This window comes from Coregonus clupeaformis, chromosome 7, assembly GCF_020615455.1.
Source record: "Coregonus clupeaformis isolate EN_2021a chromosome 7, ASM2061545v1, whole genome shotgun sequence".
In the NCBI taxonomy this organism is placed as follows: Eukaryota; Metazoa; Chordata; class Actinopteri; order Salmoniformes; family Salmonidae; genus Coregonus; species Coregonus clupeaformis.
In genome coordinates, this window is record NC_059198.1 from 27,761,310 (window position 1) to 27,781,582 (window position 20,273).

Genomic DNA, 20,273 nt, shown 5'->3' on the forward strand with positions numbered 1-20,273 from the left:
GCGCGCACGCGTGCACACACACACACACACACGCGCGCGTGCACACGCACACGCACGCACACACACACACACACACACACACACACAGCCAACCACTCTCTCAGGGGTCTGGTGTATATTGTATAACTTGCCCTGCCTTTGCAGCATTACAGCACAGTAATAAAGTCATAAACATTTGAATCAATGTAAAGACTGAACTTCCTCCACTCTCAAAGCATGCTGGAGGCATTCTGTTGCCGGAAGCCACCAACAAAATCAGTCAATTTCCTCCATACTTAAGATGACTAACTTTAGAATAAAGAGATTTTTGGAATGGACCATTCTATTACAAAGTGACCAAGTTAAAGGAGTAGTTCACTATTTTACAACTTGATGTTAGATGGTTCCTTGCGCTGAAAGTAGTCTATGGGCCAGGAGAAACTGTAATCTATGGTTCAGTTCACTTTAAACATCCACTACAAACTTCAGCTAACTTTAGCCACCACAATTAACGATCAATGGAAGTGATGGAGCATGTGAGCATGTTTTTTTTAATGGCCAAATCAAACCTAATATGGAGTTGATTTGAAATGATTTCAGGTGATTTCAAGTTTGTAGTGGATGTTTAAAGAGAACTGAACCATAGACTACAGTTTGTAGCTCAGTTGGTAGAGCATGGTGCTTGCAGTGCCAGGGTTGTGGGTTCGATTCCCATGGGGGACAAGTACAAAAAAAGTATAACAAATTTATGCAGTTGCTCTAGATACAAGCGTCTGCTAAATAACTTAAATGTAAATCAGCAACATACTGTATTCACAGCTTCAGCCCCAGGGCTGGAAGTGGAACTATCCCACTGAGGAAGTTGAGTTGTCTGTGTCTCTAAACTAGTTAATTACCTGCTAGAGGGTGTGTTTGGGAATGTTCCCTATCCTGAAGTCTTGAACACTTCTCACAGAGCCTGCCTGCTCCATGACATGACATGTATTGCAATTCGATACTGTGATTTTATTGTGGTTGATGTTCCAAACATATTGCTCACAATATGTCTTCTGCAGAGGGACAAGAGAGAGCCATGAGAAAAATAGTTTTGATCAGTCATGGAAATAAAAGTGCATGATAATATCGTATCATGAGGTCCCTGGCAATTCCCAGCCCTACTTCCTAGCAATAGTTATTATAGCCCACTAAACTCTTACTGTACCTGTTGCATGTGAAGGATTATTCTGGGTAATATGGACAGATCATTTGAAATACTGTGTCCTGTGTTCCTCTGGGTTGTGGATGGCTGTACCCTGTGGATGGATGTACTATCTCTATCAGTGTGTCAGTGACATGATTGAATTTCTGGCATTCCAGACCAGCTGGCCTGTCCTCCAGGTCGTGGCGTGTCATCAGAGCGTGCCAGCCTGCCTGCCATCCGTGACCTCTGAGGCTATAAATAGACCTCTGCCTGATGGAACATCTGGAGCACCTCTCTGCCTCTACCTCTCTCTCTCTACCTCTGCCCCTCTCTCTCTCTACCTCTGCCCCATTCTCTCTCTACCTCTCTCTACCTCTCTCTCTCTCTCTCTCTCTCTCTCTCTCTCTCTCTCTCTCTCTCTCTCTCTCTCTCTCTCTCTCTCTCTCTCTCTCTCTCTCTCTCTCTCTCTCTCTCTCTCTCTCTCTCTCTCTCTCTCTCTCTCTCTCTCTCTCTCTCTCTCTCTCTCTCTCTCTCTCTCTCTCTCTCTCTCTCTCCCTCTCTCTCTCTCTCTCTCTCTCTGTCTCTCTCTCTCTCTACCTCTGTCTCTCTCTCTCTCTCTCTCTCTCTCTACCTCTGTCTCTCTACCTCTGTCTCTCTACCTCTGTCTCTCTACCTCTGTCTCTCTACCTCTGTCTCTCTCTACCTCTCTCTCTCTCTCCCTGTCTCTGCCTGTCTCTATCTCTGTCTCTGCCTCCTTTCTTCCGTGAGCTGTTGTTTTCTATTGAATCATATAACCTGTACATTCAATAAGGATCACAATACAATGTTCTCTGCCTCTGCCAGTCTAATCTAATCAGCTGCTACAGAAGGCCACGCTAACCCAACCCTACCGCTATACACAAACTAACCAGAATGGCTTAGTTTAAAGAGCAGCTCAGGTTATTTTAAGACTCAGTCAAATGCAATGATGGTCTTTTAGTGACTGTAACATCAAATCAGTGGTCCCTAACTCACACAGAGATTCATAAATCTAAGGCGACATTATTGCCGCTTAGTCTTTGGTCTGACCACAATGGAATGTGGTGGTTGTTGTGTATTCCAGGAAAATGGCAGGTCCCCGTGTTGGGCCCCTTTATTATGACTAACTCAGAGTCAGATGTGTCAATGAGGTGAGTCATATAACAACACCAGTCATAGCACAGGAGAGAGAGAAAACAACAGCACCCCTGAAGAGAGGCTTATAGCTATAGGCAATGGAAGAGAGTTCATTCAGTTCCTTCAAGCTGTCTGTGTCTTTATGCCTGATACAGTATTCTATCTTACAGCACTCTCTTGATAATTCTCTCTGTTCTGAACTTCATACTGTTTGTACTCTCCAGATCTGAGCCCCCACCAACATAACCTAGGACACAAACATTGGGGGGGGGGTAAACACTTAGCTAAACCTGTGTCAATATGTTATCCATCACAAGATGTTCTGGCTCCCCATGGTTGCTGTGGTAAACTGTTACATACTGTATGTTACTGTAATGTCATCATACAGGAAGTACTGTAGGCCCAGTCTGACCTCTGACCCCTGACATCTGGCCTGCAGTACCTGAGCAGGGTTCTGGAGAGAGAGTGATGCTTCCTGGGGCCGCGGCGAGATGCCCGCTGACCCTTAACGGGCACCGTGCTAATCCGCTCAAAGTGAACCCTCCTGCTGCTGGAGACGGGCAGGGGGCAGGGGGCGGGGAGAGAGGGTAGGAAGGTGAGAGGAGGAGGGTGGGAGGTGGAGGAGGACAGGGCAGGGCAAGAAAGAGAAGGAAAGAAGAAAAGAAGAGGTGGTGAGCAAGAAACAGCATCTAGAAAAGCAATAAAGGCAGCCATAGTGCAAAAGGAGTAAAGATTTTCAAGCGTTGAAATTGTAAAAGGAAATAAAGTTAGAACATGCATTAGAATCATACACACTAACCAGACAAAGAATCAGGCATGCAGAGGGTTTTCCAACTCATTCATTCAGATTGTGAAGAATCAATGCACACAATCACAGCCACACAGTTACTTCAAGTTTTATACACTGTAATATGAGCCCATCTGCAGACCCAGACAGGCACTATGATAAAACATACCACAAACAAACGCCTATAAATATCAGTCTGTCCTGTCAAATATCCACTGTCCTCCAGACAAATTGCAGACAAAATCCACAAGTCTGGTAAAAATCTATATGCAATCAAACCGCCAAACTGAAGTGGGTGGGCAATCAGGCAGAGGAACAGACATCATGGTCTCATGCCTTGTTACTGGCATCACACAAGTAGCCTACAGTAACACGAACTGGCCAAAAACATGCCATACATGATTTACAGATCTGGAAAAACATGCTTATTTCACACCATCATGACAAATCGTAAAACTGAGTTCATAATCAAATATTTACAGTGGGCCCACTGCTCAACACCAAAGGTAACCAAATCACATGGAGGTCATATGATTCCGTGTCACAACCATGATCTAACCAATCAAGATGTCCTTCAGTAGCTCCAGAGCGTTGATATGTTCCCCTTACCTCTTGATGGTCTGTGTGATGGAGGACTGGCGTAGCAGGGGTGGCCGGCGGGGATCAAAGAGGTCGCGAGGCGGGGACCGGAGGTGGGAGGGCTCCACTGGCATGCTGATACTGCGGAGGAAACCCTGGCGCTTCACCGGCTGCAGCGGGGGGGGGGGGGGAGACCCAAGGAAAGAGACAGAGATGAAGTTCACACAATGAGAGCCATATTGCATGCAGAGATTCACATACAGTTACAACAGAGCACAACACAACACTGTGTGAGAGACAATGAGAAAGCAGGGAGAAGAATGAAGACAGAGACCCAGAGAAGTAGTGTGGGACACAAGAAAAGGCAAAGAGAGAGAGAGAGAGAGAGAGAGAGAGAGAGAGAGAGAGAGAGAGAGAGAGAGAGAGAGAGAGAGAGAGAGAGAGAGAGAGAGAGAGAGAGAGAGAGAGAGAGAGAGAGAGAGAGAGAGAGAGAGAGAGAGAGAGAGAGAGAGAGAGAGAGAGAGAGAGAGAGAGAGAGAGAGAGAGAGAGAGTCAATGGTAGGCTTTCGAGGGGACTCCTATGGTAGGTACACCTATAGCTCATCTCTTGGCAGTAGTACTGTAGACTACTTTATCACTGACCTCAACCCAGAGTCTCTCAGAGCGTTCACAGTCAGCCCACTGACACCCCTATCAGACCACAGCAAAATCACAGTCTACTTGAACAGAGCCTCAATCATGAGGCATCAAAGCCAAATGAACTGAATAATATTAAGAAATGCTATAGATGGAAGGAAAGTAGTGTGGGAAGTAATTGACAAACAAACAAACCAAAACAAAGACAAAGTCTTCTTCATGCTTTGTTGATTTCAAAAAAGCTTTTGACTCAATTTGGCATGAGGGCCTGCTATACAAATTTATGGAAGTAGTGTTGGGGGAAAAACATACGACATTATAAAATCCATGTACACAAACATCAAGTGTGGGTTAAAATGGGCAAAAAACACACACATTTATTTCCACATGGCCGTGAGGTGAGACAGGGATGCAGATTAAGCCCCACCCTCTTCATCATATACAGTGGGAAGAACAAGTATTTGATACACTGCCGATTTTGCAGGTTTTCCTACTTACAAAGCATGTAGAGGTCTGTAATTTTTATCATAGGTACACTTCAACTGTGAGAGACGGAATCTAAAACAAAAATCCAGAAAATCACATTGTATGATTTTTAAGTAAATCATTTGCATTTTATTGCATGACATAAGTATTTGATCACCGGCTCTCACAGACCTGTTAGTTTTTCTTTAAGAAGCCCTCCTGTTCTCCACTCATTACCTGTATTAACTGCATCTGTTTGAACTCGTTACCTGTATAAAAGACACCTGTCCACACACTCAATCAAACAGACTCCAACCTCTCCACAATGGCCAAGACCAGAGAGCTGTGTAAGGACATCAGGGATACAATTGTAGACCTGCACAAGGACAATAGGCAAGCAGCTTGGTGAGAAGGCAACAACTGTTTGGCGCAATTATTAGAAAATGGAAGAAGTTCAAGATGACGGTCAATCACCCTCGGTCTGGGGCTCCATGCAAGATCTCACCTCGTGGGGCATCAATGATCATGAGGAAGGTGAGGGATCAGCCCAGAACTACACGGCAGGACCTGGTCAATGACCTGAAGAGAGCTGGGACCACAGTCTCAAAGAAAACCATTAGTAACACACTACGCCGTCATGGATTAAAATCCTGCAGCGCACGCAAAGGTCCCCCTGCTCAAGCCAGCGCATGTCCAGGCCCGTCTGAAGTTTGCCAATGACCATCTGGATCATCCAGAGGAGGAATGGGAGAAGGTCATGTGGTCTGATGAGACAAAAATAGAGCTTTTTGGTCTAAACTCCACTCGCCGTGTTTGGAGGAAGAAGAAGGATGAGTACAACCCCAAGAACACCATCCCAACCGTGAAGCATGGAGGTGGAAACATCATTCTTTGGGGATGCTTTTCTGCAAAGGGGACAGGACGACTGCACCGATTGAGGGGAGGATGGATGGGGCCATGTATCGCGAGATCTTGGCCAACAACCTCCTTCCCTCAGTAAGAGCATTGAAGATGGGTCGTGGCTGGGTCTTCCAGCATGACAACGACCCAAAACACACAGCCAGGGGAACTAAGGAGTGGCTCCGTAAGAAGCATCTCAAGGTCCTGGAGTGGCCTAGCCAGTCTCCAGACCTGAAACCAATAGAAAATCTTTGGAGGGAGCTGAAAGTCCGTATTGCCCAGCGACAGCCCCGAAACCTGAAGGATCTGGAGAAGGTCTGTATGAAGGAGTTGGCCAAAATCCCTGCTGCAGTGTGTGCAAACCTGGTCAAGACCTACAGGAAACATATGATCTCTGTAAATTACAGACCTCTACATGCTTTGTAAGTAGGAAAAACAGCAAAATCGGCAGTGTATCAAATACTTGTTCTCCCCACTGTATATCAACGAATTGGCAAGGGCACTAGAACAGCCTGCAGCACCCGGCCTCACCCTACTAGAATTTGAAGTAAAATGTCTACTGTTTGCTGATGATCTGTTGCTTCTGTCACCAACCAAGGAGGGCCTACAGCAGCACCTAGATCTTCTGCACAGATTCTGTCAGACCTGGGCCCTGATAGTAAATCTCAGTAAGACAAAGATAATGGTGTTCCAAAAAAGGTCCAGTTGCCAGGACCACAAATACAAATTCCATCTAGACACCGTTGCCCTAGAGCACACAAAAAACTACACATACCTTCGGCCTAAACATCAGTGCCACAGGTAACTTCTAAAAAACTGTGAACGATCTGAGAGACAAGGCAAGAAGGGCCTTCTATGCCATCAAAAGGTACATAAAATTCGACATACCAATTAGGATCTGGCTAAAAATACTTTAATCAGTTATAGAACCCATTGCCCTTATGGTTGTGAGGTCTGGGGTCCGCTCACCAACCAAGAATTCACAAAATGGGACAAACACCAAATTGAGACTCTGCATGCAGAATTCTGCAAAAATGTCCTCTGTGTACAACGAAAAACACAAAATAATGCATGTAGAGCAGAATTAGGCCAATACCCGCTAATTATCAAAATCCAGAAAAGAGCTGTTTAATTCTATAACCACTTAAAATGAAGCGATTCCCAAACCTTCCATAACGAAGCCATCACCTACAGAGAGATGAACTTGGAGAAGAGTCCCCTAAGCAAGCTGGTCCTGGGGCTCTGTTCACAAACACAAACAGACCCCACAGAGCCCCAGGACAACAACACATTTAGACCCAACCAAATCATGAGAAAACAAAAAGAGAATTACTTCACACATTGGAAAGAATTGTCACGGGCGCCAATGAAGTACGACCAAAGCGCAGCGTTGGGAGTGAACATGATAACTTTAATGTAGAAACACACGACAAAACAAAACCACGATCCGTGACGTCCTCAGTTACACCGACTGAATATAGAACAAAAACCCACAACCCCAAGGTGAACAATGACAGTTTAAATATGGCTCCCAATCAGAGATAACGAGCCGACAGCTGACACTCGTTACCACTGATTGGGAGTCACTCACCCAAACACAGAAACAACCAATAACCACCCAACCAACCCAAACACAACAATACTTAACACACTCTGGCTAAAATACCAAGTCCCGGAACCAGAGCGTGACAAGAATTAACAAAAAAACTGAGCAAACTACAATTATATTTGGCCCTAAACAGAGAGTACACAGTGGCAGAATACCTGACCACTGTGACTGACCCAAACTTAAGGAAAGCTTTGACTATGTACAGACTCAGTGAGCATAGCCTTGCTATTGAGAAAGGCAGCCGTAGGCAGACCTGGCTCTCAAGAGAAGACAGGCTATGTGGACACTGCCCACAAAATGAGGTGAAAACTGAGCTGCACTTCCTAACGTCCTGCCAAATGTATTACCATATTAGAGACACATATTTCCCTCAGATTACACAGATCCACAAAGAACTAGAAAACAAACCCAATTTTGATAAACTCCCATGGCAGACCTGGGTGAAATACCACAGTGTACCATCACAGCAACAAGATTTGTGACCTGTTGCCACAAGAAAACCAGTGAAGAACAAACACCATTGTAAATACAACCCTTATTTATGTTTATTTATTTTCCCATTTGTACTTTAACTATTTGCACATTGTTACAACACTGTATATAGACATAATATGATATTTTAAATATCTTTATTATTTTGGAACTTCAGAGAGTAATGTTTACTGTTAATTTTTATTGTTTATTTCACTTTTGTTTACTAGAGAGAGAGCGAGAGAGCGAAAGAGAGAGCGAGAGAGCGAGAGAGAAAGAGAGAGAGAGAGAGCAGAGAGAGAGAGAGAGAGAGCGAGAGAGAGAGAGAGAGAGAGCGAGAGAGAGAGAGAGAGAGAGAGAGAGAGAGAGCGAGAGAGAGAGAGAGAGAAAGCGAGAGGGATAAAGCGAGAGAGAGAAAGAGAGAGAGAGAGAGAGAGAGAGAGAGAGAGAGAGAGAGAGAGAGAGAGAGAGAGAGAGAGAGAGTGAGAAAGAAGTCGAGAGAGTGTGTGCTGTACCTGAACGAAGGTGGGTGGCTCATCCAGGGACACCTGAGCAGTGGGAATGTCCAGTTTGAGCCATGGAGGCTTCTTCCTCTGCAGGCTGCTGGTGCTCTCACGGCGTGGTTCAGCCATGCTCCCGACCCCACCCCACGCCTCCCACCTACAGGGAGAGAGAGAGAGAGAGAGAGAGAGAGAGAGAGAGAGAGAGAGAGAGAGAGAGAGAGAGAGAGAGAGAGAGAGAGAGAGAGAGAGAGAGAGAGAGAGAGAAAAGAGAGAGAGAGAGATGAAGGGAGAAATGAGATGTATACATTTCCATCCATCCTACAAGTGTAATCTCATCCTCCTCTTCCCTCAGGAGTTTCATTTAAAAGTCTAATCAACAATTTGTAAATGATAGCCTGAGAGCATCCCAATAATAGCTTGTGCTGCAGAGTCATTACACAAGATGGTGCTAATGAGCCTTGAGTCACCCCATGTGACAGGACAGGGTATGTCCTGCTATCATAAAACCAGTTAGAAAAGCAGAGAGCGCCAAATGGAGAGATTACCAGACCACAGCTGTTTACTCTTACCCAGAAAAAAGCACACGGAACCATTTAACAAAGCAATAAATATTTGTGCAGCGGGAGTGGGAAAGTTTATGATCTAAGGACTAATCCCTAAATGCCAGAGATTAAATTGAACATAATCCCACCTTGTCGTTATATATTGCTGTTTTCTAGGCCCAACGTGGGAGAGCCTAAATTGCTAGGTCTTTTCCCTGTGCCTTCCCATGACGCAGCCTTGAGACCACAGGTGGTGCAGCGAACCTCACCGGCCTCCGTCAGAGAAACCTCCTCATCACCAGAGCATCATTATCACCAATCCTTTACTTCAGCCTGGGTTCTCTCACAGTCTCACTTATCTCTAGAGGTATGTTATATCCTGATATTTTCCTCACTGCTGATTATGGTAAAATCATACTGTGTCCTTCAAACACCAGGATGGCACTTTTAAAGTGCTCTGCGACATTCTCCTCGGGGGCATCATAGGAAGATTGAAAGAATCGTTCACGAGGTGAAATACATGAATGTGTAAATAAAAGACTGCTTTCCACCGAGAAAAACACTCTACGTGCGCCATTGGGTAGTTCCTCACCAGAGTAGTTATTATTAAACCCTGTGATTGTGAGGAAAAACACTCTCCTCACTTGTCACATGATATTTGTCTTTCACAGACTCTAATTTTGCTCAAATGCCCCACAAGACCAGGGATGCGGGCCCTAATGAGGTATTGTGCTTTCACTTCAGCAGCATCAGAGGGTTATGAGCAGGCTGGCAACAGTCATACAGGGTCATGTATTCCCTTCTATGGTTACAGAGCTTTAGGTCCTTGGAAAGTCCATGGCAACATCGAGCACATCTGCTTTGCGTTGCATTTTAACACACTGCAGGCTCCTGTTTTAGCCCAAGTGATGATGGGAGCGTTCAGGTGAAACATAAATCCTGCCACAGAGCCAGCGAGGCTGACAATGAAGGTCAGTGGAAGGAGGCAGGAGTGAAACCCCAGGCCGGAGGCGCTGTCCACAGATAGAGAGAAGAGGAGAGAAGGTGAGGTCAACCACACTGTGCTAGTAACACCAGCCTGGTCCCAGTCAGCCAAGTCATCATTGACGGCCGCTGTTCACGAGCCATCGGTTCACAGCAGGACACACATGCAGTCAGTCCCATCCTGACCTGTCCTATCATGTGTGAAAATGGTCTAATACACACAACAACCTGGGTTCAAGTAGTATTTGCTTTATGTAAAATACTTTATCTGAGTTTGATTGCGCTTGCCTGGTGCAATGGAACCAAGGGAATAGTATCAAAAGTGCAAACCACGCCAATATGCCACTCCATATAGGCTCAATCAAATTCAGTAATTATTTGAAAGAAAACACATACTATTTGAACCCAGGTCTGACAGAGAGAGATCGTACTGAACAATTCCATAAGCTTGTGGTAAATAGCTAGCTACTGTGAAGACAGAGCCAACAAGAGGTTGGTCATTTCACCCATGGACGCCATGCTGAGACATTCTGCCCCACTGCACAGAGTAGAGAGGGGCTCTGTGGTAGAATGCTGCCCGACCTCCCCAGCCTTTATGTCTGGTCAGGAGCTCTGGACTGTGATGACTGGCCAGGATTAGCTGTTAGCTGAGAAAGACGGGAACAAAGCAGGCCAGCCTAGGGTGTGAGGGAGGGAGGTGTGAGGGAGGAGAGAGGGGGAGACCTCATTGACTCACAACCAGGTTTTTCTGTGCAGAGGAAGATGAGCAGAGAAAATCTCACAAGGTTACACATTTCAAAGCACGGTCACTCAGCTCCATATGAGCTCAGACTTCTAGTGACGGTACATGTCATGACTGTAGGTTTTCTGTCCTGGGGTATAAGGCGTAGTGACAGCCTCCCTTGGTCTCCTACTGGGGTCATGGACCAGGTGAATCTCTGCTAGCTACCACCGCCTGGAGGAGGGAAACCTCAGCCTGTCTGTCTTCAGCCTTTGCGCTTGTACAAAACACCCACTACAATATTGCTGCCAGAACCACACACACACAAACACTCTCTTCTATGGCCCAGACGGCCCTGAAGCTACAGCTCCCATAATTTGCTTTTAACTGCAAACTCCAGGGTTCTTAGTGCTCAGTGATCCAACACAGCAGAGGCATATGCCCTGGTTCTGCAGATTGTATCAAGGGATGGGAGCCTAATTATCTTCCACACTCAGTGTCTTCTGATTCCAGGACCTGGAGCCGCGACCGTAGTGTGTTTGAACTGGGCCTCAGCCTCTGTCTACTGCTGAGTCCACGATCCACTGTCCCCTGGGTTTGTAGCTAACACTGGGGCCTGGGGGCTGGAGGTTGGGGGCTTTGGCGCCTCCGATTCTCCCCACAGTTTTCCTACGGCCAACCCACTTAAATCCTGCTGCTTGCTTGTGTAACAGGTCAAAGAATTACAGATTTTTGCAACCGTTCATTTTCTATTTTTTATTTTATTTTGTGAGTTGATTTCACCAAAATATTGTATTGTTCAGCATTTCGTGTAGTCTACAGATATTGGGAGAGTTAGTTGTGTAAGTGCGCCCTCTAGAGTTGGTTATATGCGGAGGGATGTTGTGCTTTTCTCAGTCTGCATTGTATTCGGCTGGGAGAGGCGGATTCTGGTCGAGGGTAGAGTGTTGAACATTTTCTCTCTTTGATGTTGAACAGATTGAGAGAGTTGTACACAATAAAGTGCCTTCAAGTACGCCAGTGTGTTGTCTTCAGTGCACCGGAACACAACGCAGTAGTCGGCAACGAGCAGACCGCGCCGGCTACATTGGTGCCGTGACCCGGATTATCTTCGCTTCAGATCATCGCCAGGGTGATCGCGGTGGTTGCTGTGACGAGTAGGAACCTCTTCGGAACGTTACAAGTATAAGGGCAAACATTAATGTGTAAATTGTAGCTCTTAATTGCTTACCTCAGCTACTTCTATCATTTTACAATTTTTTTTCATATTCACATGTTCTGGTGATTCACATATCATTACCATAGTCTATTACAACTTTCTATTTAAAAAAAAAAAAAATGGCTGATGGTAAGGATGCGCAGACACCATTTAGTGTTGGAGATGCTGCAGGGGTAAGCCTGGGGAGGGGCAGGTTTATGAGTATGGTGGAGAGCACGCGGTTAGGGGTGCTGGTATACTAGGCAGACCTGTACTCTCGTCCACACGCTTACGCACTGATGAATATTCCCCCGCACCACACATGCGTAGCTTAGGAGATGCTCCAGACATTGCAAGCAGCGTTAGTTCAGTGGGCTGTCCTGCATTTTCATACACTCACACCCAAACAGATGAACATTCTCCACGTCAGCCAGTGTCTAGTTCACATGTGAGTTCTGCAGACCTAGGGAGTCTCATCACACAGTTAGCTCATGAAATAGGAGAGAACATTGCTAGCCAATTACAGAGATCTGTTGGTAGTGCAGATAACCAAACCACTCCTACGCCTAGCCTGAACTTAGGATATGGACAGTCTGATTTGAACATGACAGGAGTAAAGTTAGTCATGAAGACAGATGTCAAAGACCCGCCGTACTTCAGGGGTGATGGAACAGACAAACACACAGTGCATGAGTGGGAAGAGATTATGAGCGTTTACCTGAATAAGAGGGGTGTACACCCGCAAGAGCACTCCCAGGAGATAATGTCAAGACTAATGGGAAAGGCTAGAGACATTGTTAAAGTTACCCTGCGCAGTATGCCATCGCTGCAGCCAGCTGAGAACTCCAAGCTCGTCTTTGATATTCTGAAACAACATTTCAGTGAGTTAACCTACTCCTCTATGCCTTTAGCAGATTTCTATAACACACTTCCTCTGGCTGGAGAAAGTCCCATGGACTATTGGATACGCTTGAACAAGGCTGTGGATGTCGCAGATGAGTGTCTGAGAAGGCAGGGGCGAAACATTGAGGACCCCTCTCACGAAGTCACAATGATGCTGGTGAAACACTGTCCCGACCCCGCTCTTACAAGTGTCCTAAAGTGCAAAACAGCTGAAAAGTGGACAGCAAATGAGATTCATGAACACCTCGTTGAACATCAGAGAGAGGCTAGAACAATGTGTCAAGCCAAATCTTATCGGCCAAAGAACATTGGTGCACATGCTCAGGCATTAACCACAGAGACAGTCGCTGCTGAAAACCCAACAGACCTTACTGGTTACCCAAAGGCAATGGGGCTTCCATCCTCTCCTCAGACAGAGAGCATCTGCATGCAGTCTCTCATTGGCTTGCTGGACCGTGTGCTAGAGCAGACGGCACACACAACAGCGTCGTGCCACCAAGCAGGGGGCCAGCAGCCATTGTTCAGAGTAGATGTAAAGTCTGTCAGTCTGCCGAACATTCAACTACTGCACACTGTAGACAGGCGAACCTCTGTATGGGCTGTTACAAGCCCGGCCACTGGAAGAGAGAATGCCAACAGCGCCGGCCAAGAATTAACGCTCAGCCACAGTTAGCGCACACACCACCTAACTCTGAGCAAGTTGGAGCCAGTTTAAACTAGATAGCTCACATACGGAAAGGGGATGTGTGAGCGTTGAAGATTCAACCCTTGAAAAAAGTGAAGAATTGAAGGAAATGTATGTCAATGTCTGTAAAGCAATGTCTGATAATTGCACGGTAATTGTTCAGAATATTCACAGAGTTGAGACGTTCAGTGAGTTATTTCACGCACCGGTGACAGTTAATGGCTGTGCTCAGTTGCAAGGGCTCCTCGATACAGGCTCAATGGCCTGCACGATAAGTGAAGAGGCAGAGCAGAGACTACTATCGGATAGCGTCTTGACCCCACATCAAGAACTCTCACAGCATATCATCCTTGTTGGCTGTGGAGGAGTACAAGTGCGCCCCCAAGTGCATGTATGACATGGAACTAAGTCTGTATGGGGTAAAGTGCATGGTCCCAGTTCTGGTGATCACTGGTCAGAAAGACGACATAATAGTAGGCACCAACATGTTGAAACATGTACTGCATCAGCTGAAAAACGAGAACAGTTATTGGACACTTATCTCGGAGCAACACAAAAGGGTCTCCAGATGGCGAACAGTTTCTAGAAATGATGACCAGTCTCACAAGATGGAGGGGGTGAAGATGTCCCAGGAAAAGTAGGGACAGTGAAGCTAACTCAGGCGGTGACTCTTCTTCCCAAACAAGAGTACCTGCTGTGGGGAAGACTGCCAAGTAATATACCCAAGTCACCTGGGAGTACAGTTATGGTGGAGCCTACAACCTCCAGGTGTGTGCCTCGGGGCATTATGGTGGGGAGAGTGGTAACACCGCTTATGGGGAGATGGCTGGACTCCCATGAAAGTCACTAATATCTCAGACAAACCACTCACACTGAAAAGGAACAGCAAGCTTGCGGACGTCTCTACTTGTGTTGCAGCTGAAGATCTCACACTGTTCCAGGGTTCCTGTCAGAGTGATGCTGGCTCTGTTGGAGTGACTCATGTGAAACAGGACAACAACGGTGACCTGAAAGACAGACTACAGAAGTCTGGTCTAGGAAATGTCGACATTGATCATTGTGAAGCGAGCCCCCTCCACCAAGCTCCAACTTGTGACATTGCTGGAGAAATATCAGGATATATTTTCAAAGCATAATCTTGACTGTGGAGAAGCCAAGGGCTTTGCCCATAGGATCCGCCTCACTGACGACCGTCCCTTCCGTCTTCCATATCGCAGAGTGCCGCCAGCCCACTATCAAAAGCTGCGCCAAGTTCTCACCGAGATGGAGGAACAGGAAATCATACGGAAATCAATGAGTGAATATGCTTCTCCACTCGTGATGGTTTGGAAGAAAAATGGCGACCTCCGGATATGCACAGACTTTCGATGGCTGAATGCAAGAACTATCAAGGATGCTCATCCTTTGCCCCATCAATCGGACTGCTTGGCTGCCCTTGGCGGTAATGCTGTCTTCAGCACCATGGACCTCACGTCTGGATTTTATAACTTGCCCATGCATGAGGAGGACAAAAAAGTATACCGCCTTCACAACACCATTAGGCCTGCACGAGTATAACAGAATGCCACAGGGGCTTTGCAACAGTCCAGCGTCCTTCATGAGGATGATGATGAGTATCTTTGGCGATCTTAACTTCAGCAGTCTCTTGTGCTACCTAGATGATCTCTTGATATTTGCCCCCAACGAACAGCAGGCCCTCAGCAGATTAGAGGTTGTTTTCCAGAGGCTACGGGAGCACAATCTAAAGTTGAGTCCAAAAAAATGCCATCTGTTGCGGAGATCTGTGAAGTTTCTCGGACACATCGTTGACAGTGACGGTGTTGCTGTTGACCCAGAGAAGGTCGAGGTCATCACCAAAATGTCAAAGAGGGACTTGATGGAAGATGATGGCTGCACTCCTTCAGTTCGCAGAGTGAAGTCGTTCCTGGGGATGGTATTTTATTACCAACACTACATACCAAATTGCTCCTCCATCGCAAAAACCCCTGTTTGCTCTCACAGCTGGCCAGAAACGGAGAGGAAAGGCCGGGAAGTACAGTCAGAATGCGGGAGTCTACAGAAAGCTCAAACCTGCGGATTGGACCCTTGACTGCGATTCCGCTTCGCCGGCCTTAAGGAGAAGCTCCTGAATTGTGTGGTCCTTAGCCATCCAGACTTTTCTAAGCCCTTGGTTTTGTCCATTGATGCGTCTCTTGATGGCCTTGGGGCAGTTCTGTCCCAGATACCAGAAGGAGAAACGAAGGCACGCCCGATCGCCTTTGCCAGCAAGACCCTCACTGGCTCACAAAAGAGGTATCCTGCTCACCGACTGGAGTTCTTGGCGCCAAATGGAGTGTTTGTGAAAAATTCAGCCACTGGTTGAAAGGCCACACTTTTACAGTGTGGACCGACAATAATCCCTTTGACCTATATAATGACCAAACCAAAACTTGACGCTTGCGAACAGAGGTGGGTGGCAAAGCTTTCCCCCTACACCTTCAGTATCAAACACATCCCTGGGGTAAAGAACATTGTGGCAGATGCCCTGAGTAGAGATCCGTTTGCTAAATCAGTGAGCCAAAGGTTGATCAGTGAGCCCTATGGAAGTCTTTTGGCCGAGGCGGAGGGAACCAAAGAGGAGAAAGTCCAAGATCTCTTCCGGAGTAAGACCCAGTGTCTCCAGGCACTTGATGCAGGGTGCTGTGTAACTATGGACCCCACTCAAGACAGGCTGGCTGGCAGTCAAGAACCCTCTCATGTGAAATCTGCTTGTGAAGCTCATGTAGAGTGGGAAAGGGGAGCAGAGATAAGAGCAACACAGTTTCTCAATGTTCTTCCCCAGGCGGTGCCCTCAGAACAAGACACACTTCCAGCCCTCTCCATCGGGCGAGCTGAGGCACAGCCAGGAAATAGATCCAGTTATCAGGGAAGTCCTGCCACTCATTCAGAGGGGTGAGCCACCACCCTAGGCGAGGGAGGAGGAGGTTAGCTCTTACGACCCAGACACTGTGTAAGCAGTGGCATCATCTAAAAGTCCAGGACGGAGTCCTATATAGGGTAACCAAAGACCCATTAAGCAGAGAGAAGAGGTATCAGTTTGTGCTGCCTGCTAGCTTGAAGGCCAAAGCTCTCGCTGGTGTGCATGACTTCGCTGGGCATCAAGGGCAGGCTAGGACAGCACACCTCGCCCGACAGCGTTTCTTCTGGCCGCAAATGGGAAGAGACATCAAGGAATATGTGAAATGCTGCCAACGCTGTATCCTTGCAAAGACCCCTGAACCAGCTGCCCGAGCTCCCTTGGAGAGCATTCGCACTTCGGCACCCATGGAGCTGGTGTGCATTGATTTTTGGAGTGCTGAGGACTCTAAGCAAAGATCTGTCGATGTGTTAGTCATAACAGACCACTTTACAAAATTGGCTCATGCCTTTCCCTGCGTAAACCAAACTGCAAAGCAAATAGCGAAGAAGTTATGGGATAACGTATTCTGCATCTACGGTTTCCCAGAGCGAATACATTCTGATCAAGGGGCCAATTTTGAAAGCAAACTCATAGCTGAACTCCTCAGCCTCACAGGGATTAAGAAAACACACACAACAGCATACCATCCCATGGGAAATGGGCAAACCGAAAGGTTCAATAGGACACTTGGCAGTATGTTGCGTGCCCTACCCCTGACAGCTAAGCAACACTGGGCCCAACAGATACAGACTTTGACTTTTTGCGTATAATGCCACCACTCATGAAACAACTGGATATCCTCCATTCTATTTGATGTATGGTCGAGTGCCCAGACTCCCAGTAGACATGGTCTTCAAACAAGTCTTGAGGGATCCAGTCGTGGTGAATTATAAGACCTATGCCGAGAAACTGATGGCGAACCTCCATGTGGCTGCCGACATAGCTCAGCAGCATGCGAGGAAAGGACAGCAACATCAAGCTGATGGCTACAACAAGAGAGTTCGTGGAACCCACTTGAACGTTGGCGACCGAGTTTTGTTAGCTAATAAAGCAGAGAGAGGGAAGAGGAAGTTAGCGGATAAGTGGGAAGCCACTATGTATACCATCATAGACCGGAACCCTCAGACTCACGTTTACAAAGTCAGAGACGAAAGTGGGAAAACAAAAGTTGTTCATCGGAATTTGATGTTGGACGTGAGCTTCTTGCCCATGCCAGAACTAAGCGATGAAGAGACGAATGGAGCTGCCTCGGATGTGGCCAGTGAGTTTCAGCCTCCTTCTGTTGATGCTTTGAGTGGCCTAGCAGTAGACGCTTCTGAGGACCGTACATGTTCGTGGTTAAACGCATCCTCTGACTCTGAGTCTATTGGAGAAGCTGATGAGTCTGAGATGGAGAATGAGACGCCCCACTCTCTGTCCAGGAAGTCTGTTCAACTGACACCCACGAGAGCCCAGTCTAAAGAGGTCAGAGGCCAAGGGGAAAATGAATACTCACCTGTGAGAGACTTGTCGGATTCCAGTGACCCCCCTGATTTGCACATGACTGACACTGACTCTGTTGCCCCAATTGATGTTCCTGACTTAGATGAGACAGGGTCTTCGGACGTCAATTCACCTGTTACACTGATTGATAGTCAGATACCCCTCAAGTACAAGGGTTTGAAAGTCAGGTTGTCAGAACACGTACTGGCAGGGTTGTTAAGGCAGTCGATCGCTTGATAGAGAACATGGTGCAAAAACCACTCACCAAGGGTTTTGTTACAGGAGTCAGAAGGTCACTGTCTTTCCGTTCTTTATTTTAGATACATTTTTGAGATTGAGATATTTTTCTTTATTACCAGTAGTATGACCTGGGTCATGAGATGTTCATAATGGAGGGAAAGTGTTCCAAGATTTCATATGATGTATAAGGCATCATATTCACTAGAAGGGGCAGTAGCCTGATCAACTGCTGTTTTCTTTTAACTTACTTTGTAAGTAGCTTTATACGCTGTATATGGGAAATGGAGTCCCAGGGCTATCTTGGACCAAGTGGACAAGAGTTTTATTCTATATGTTTTTGGTTATTTTCCACCCTCGAAGTGTGAAGGATTTTGGTGAAATTAAAGAGGGGTGAATGTAACAGGTCAAAGAATTACAGATTTTTGCAACCGTTCATTTTCTATTTTTTATTTTATTTTGTGAGTTGATTTCACCAAAATATTGTATTGTTCAGCATTTCGTGTAGTCTACAGATATTGGGAGAGTTAGTTGTGTAAGTGCGCCTCTAGAGTTGGTTATATGCGGAGGGATGTTGTGCTTTTCTCAGTCTGCATTGTATTCGGCTGGGAGAGGTACGTGTTCACTTCGGCGTGACATAAACTTGATATACCTGTTAAAACTAAAACGTTTCAGTGCACATAGTAACTTGTATGTATATTATATGATGAGTGTACGTACATTTAATCAAGCTGTGTCGTGAATATAGCCATTTTTGAGAGTTGAGAAATTGCTAACTTAGCTAACCTCGTGTTCTGTTTAGCTGTAAGTTAGCAATCATCATTCTATCCTCTTGTGACGAAGCTCACGTTGTTCTTTTATGTTAGGCGGATTCTGGTCGAGGGTAGAGTGTTGAACATTTTCTCTCTTTGATGTTGAACAGGTATGTATTCCCTATATCAGGTTAAAAATGTGTTCATTTAAAATGTTTTCATGTATTGATTAGTGTTTAATGGCACTGAAAAGCTCAAATGTGAAGGATTACATGTTGCTTCGTGCATATTACTGTATGTATTACCTGTTTGAAAGATGGTTTATGTCATGTTGCACAGTATTAATATAAAGGCTAAAAGCTCAGAGTTTTTGGCAGAGATAACATGAATATGACACATACATAAGATATACACCAGATGCAATGTTTATTTTCCAATGATGTTGTATTTTATTCCTTGTATTTTTGAATGTGATTATACTGAGTCTGCATTGTATTCGGCTGGGAGAGGCGGATTCTGGTCGAGGGTAGAGTGTTGAACATTTTCTCTCTTTGATGTTGAACAGTCTGCATTGTACTCGGCTGGGAGAGAGTGAGAGAGCTGTACACAATAAAGTGCCTTCAAGTACGCCAGTGTGTTGTCTTCAGTGCACCGGAACACAACGCAGTAGTCGGCAAGAGACAGACCAAGCCGGCTACACTTGCTGCCTGGCTTTCCTCTCATCCTTACCACCCTGTGTACACACTCAAAGACCTTCAACGCTGCCCGTAACTCTGAGAGAGTCAAGGTGGTTGATGCGTCTGGCACGCTTCACATCACACTGAGACCTATGAAAATCTGAAACCTTAGACAGACCTACTGACAGACAGACCTACAGACAGACCTACAGACAGACATACAGCTGTGTGCTTCGGAAGCCCCTCTCCTTCTCCCTTGTCCTCCAGTCCAGTCCAAAGTCAACATGGCAGCTGACTTGGCAGTTCTGAGGCTTGTGTCTGGGGAAGAGGATGGGAAGATGGCAACCGCCAGCCGGATACTAGGTCTGCAGGCTCCAGGACACCCAGCATGGACACAGGCTGTGGTCATGGCAGTGATCGGGCTGCCTGCTACCACGTGGGAGTCTTTAACATGGCAGTCATCTCCTCTCACCAGGATAATGAATGAGTACAGTACATTAGGCCTGCATGAAGGCCAAGGGCCTAGCTAGGATTCAGGGTCATCCATCCCAGTCTGAGAGGCACACTGACTGGACTTTATAGGGAGGAAGTCCTTGAGCAGTGGAGATATCCTTGAGGAGAGTTGATGTTGATTGAATTCTACATTTTGGACCCCATCCAAGGACACCGGATTATCATTTTCCCTGACTCCTTATAGTTTCAATTCACATTCAAGTCCCAAAAGGATTGAAAACACCATCTTACTGTAAGGCAACTGGCTCAACCATTTATATTAATTGAGTCAAAGAGACAATGAAGCCAATTCTATGTGCATAGAATACTATATGTCTTATCTAAAGGTTAAAACAGAACGTTGCGTGGCAACAATTTCATGCCTGGAGATAGCAACA

The 20,273-nt window shown here is 46.2% G+C and overlaps 1 protein-coding gene and 1 pseudogene across 3 annotated transcripts in view; one reads left to right on the forward strand and one right to left on the reverse strand.

The window, feature by feature from the left end:
• The window catches only part of LOC121569102 (inactive rhomboid protein 1), a 64,409-nt gene that overhangs the window by 12,210 nt on the left and 31,926 nt on the right, over positions 1-20,273 (reverse strand). For 2 of the 3 annotated variants that reach the window (XM_045221279.1, XM_045221280.1), the window contains exons 2-4: positions 8,277-8,421; positions 3,711-3,850; positions 2,757-2,864 (exon numbers count right to left, since the gene is read on the reverse strand). In XM_045221279.1, the coding sequence (XP_045077214.1) occupies positions 2,757-2,864; positions 3,711-3,850; positions 8,277-8,393 (365 nt within the window). In that variant the 5' untranslated portion in view covers positions 8,394-8,421. The remainder of the gene's footprint in view (positions 1-2,756; positions 2,865-3,710; positions 3,851-8,276; positions 8,422-20,273) is intronic. The other variant, XM_045221281.1, reaches the window with a different exon arrangement.
• LOC121568662 overlaps positions 19,668-20,273 on the forward strand; it is a 55,209-nt pseudogene continuing 54,603 nt past the window's right edge.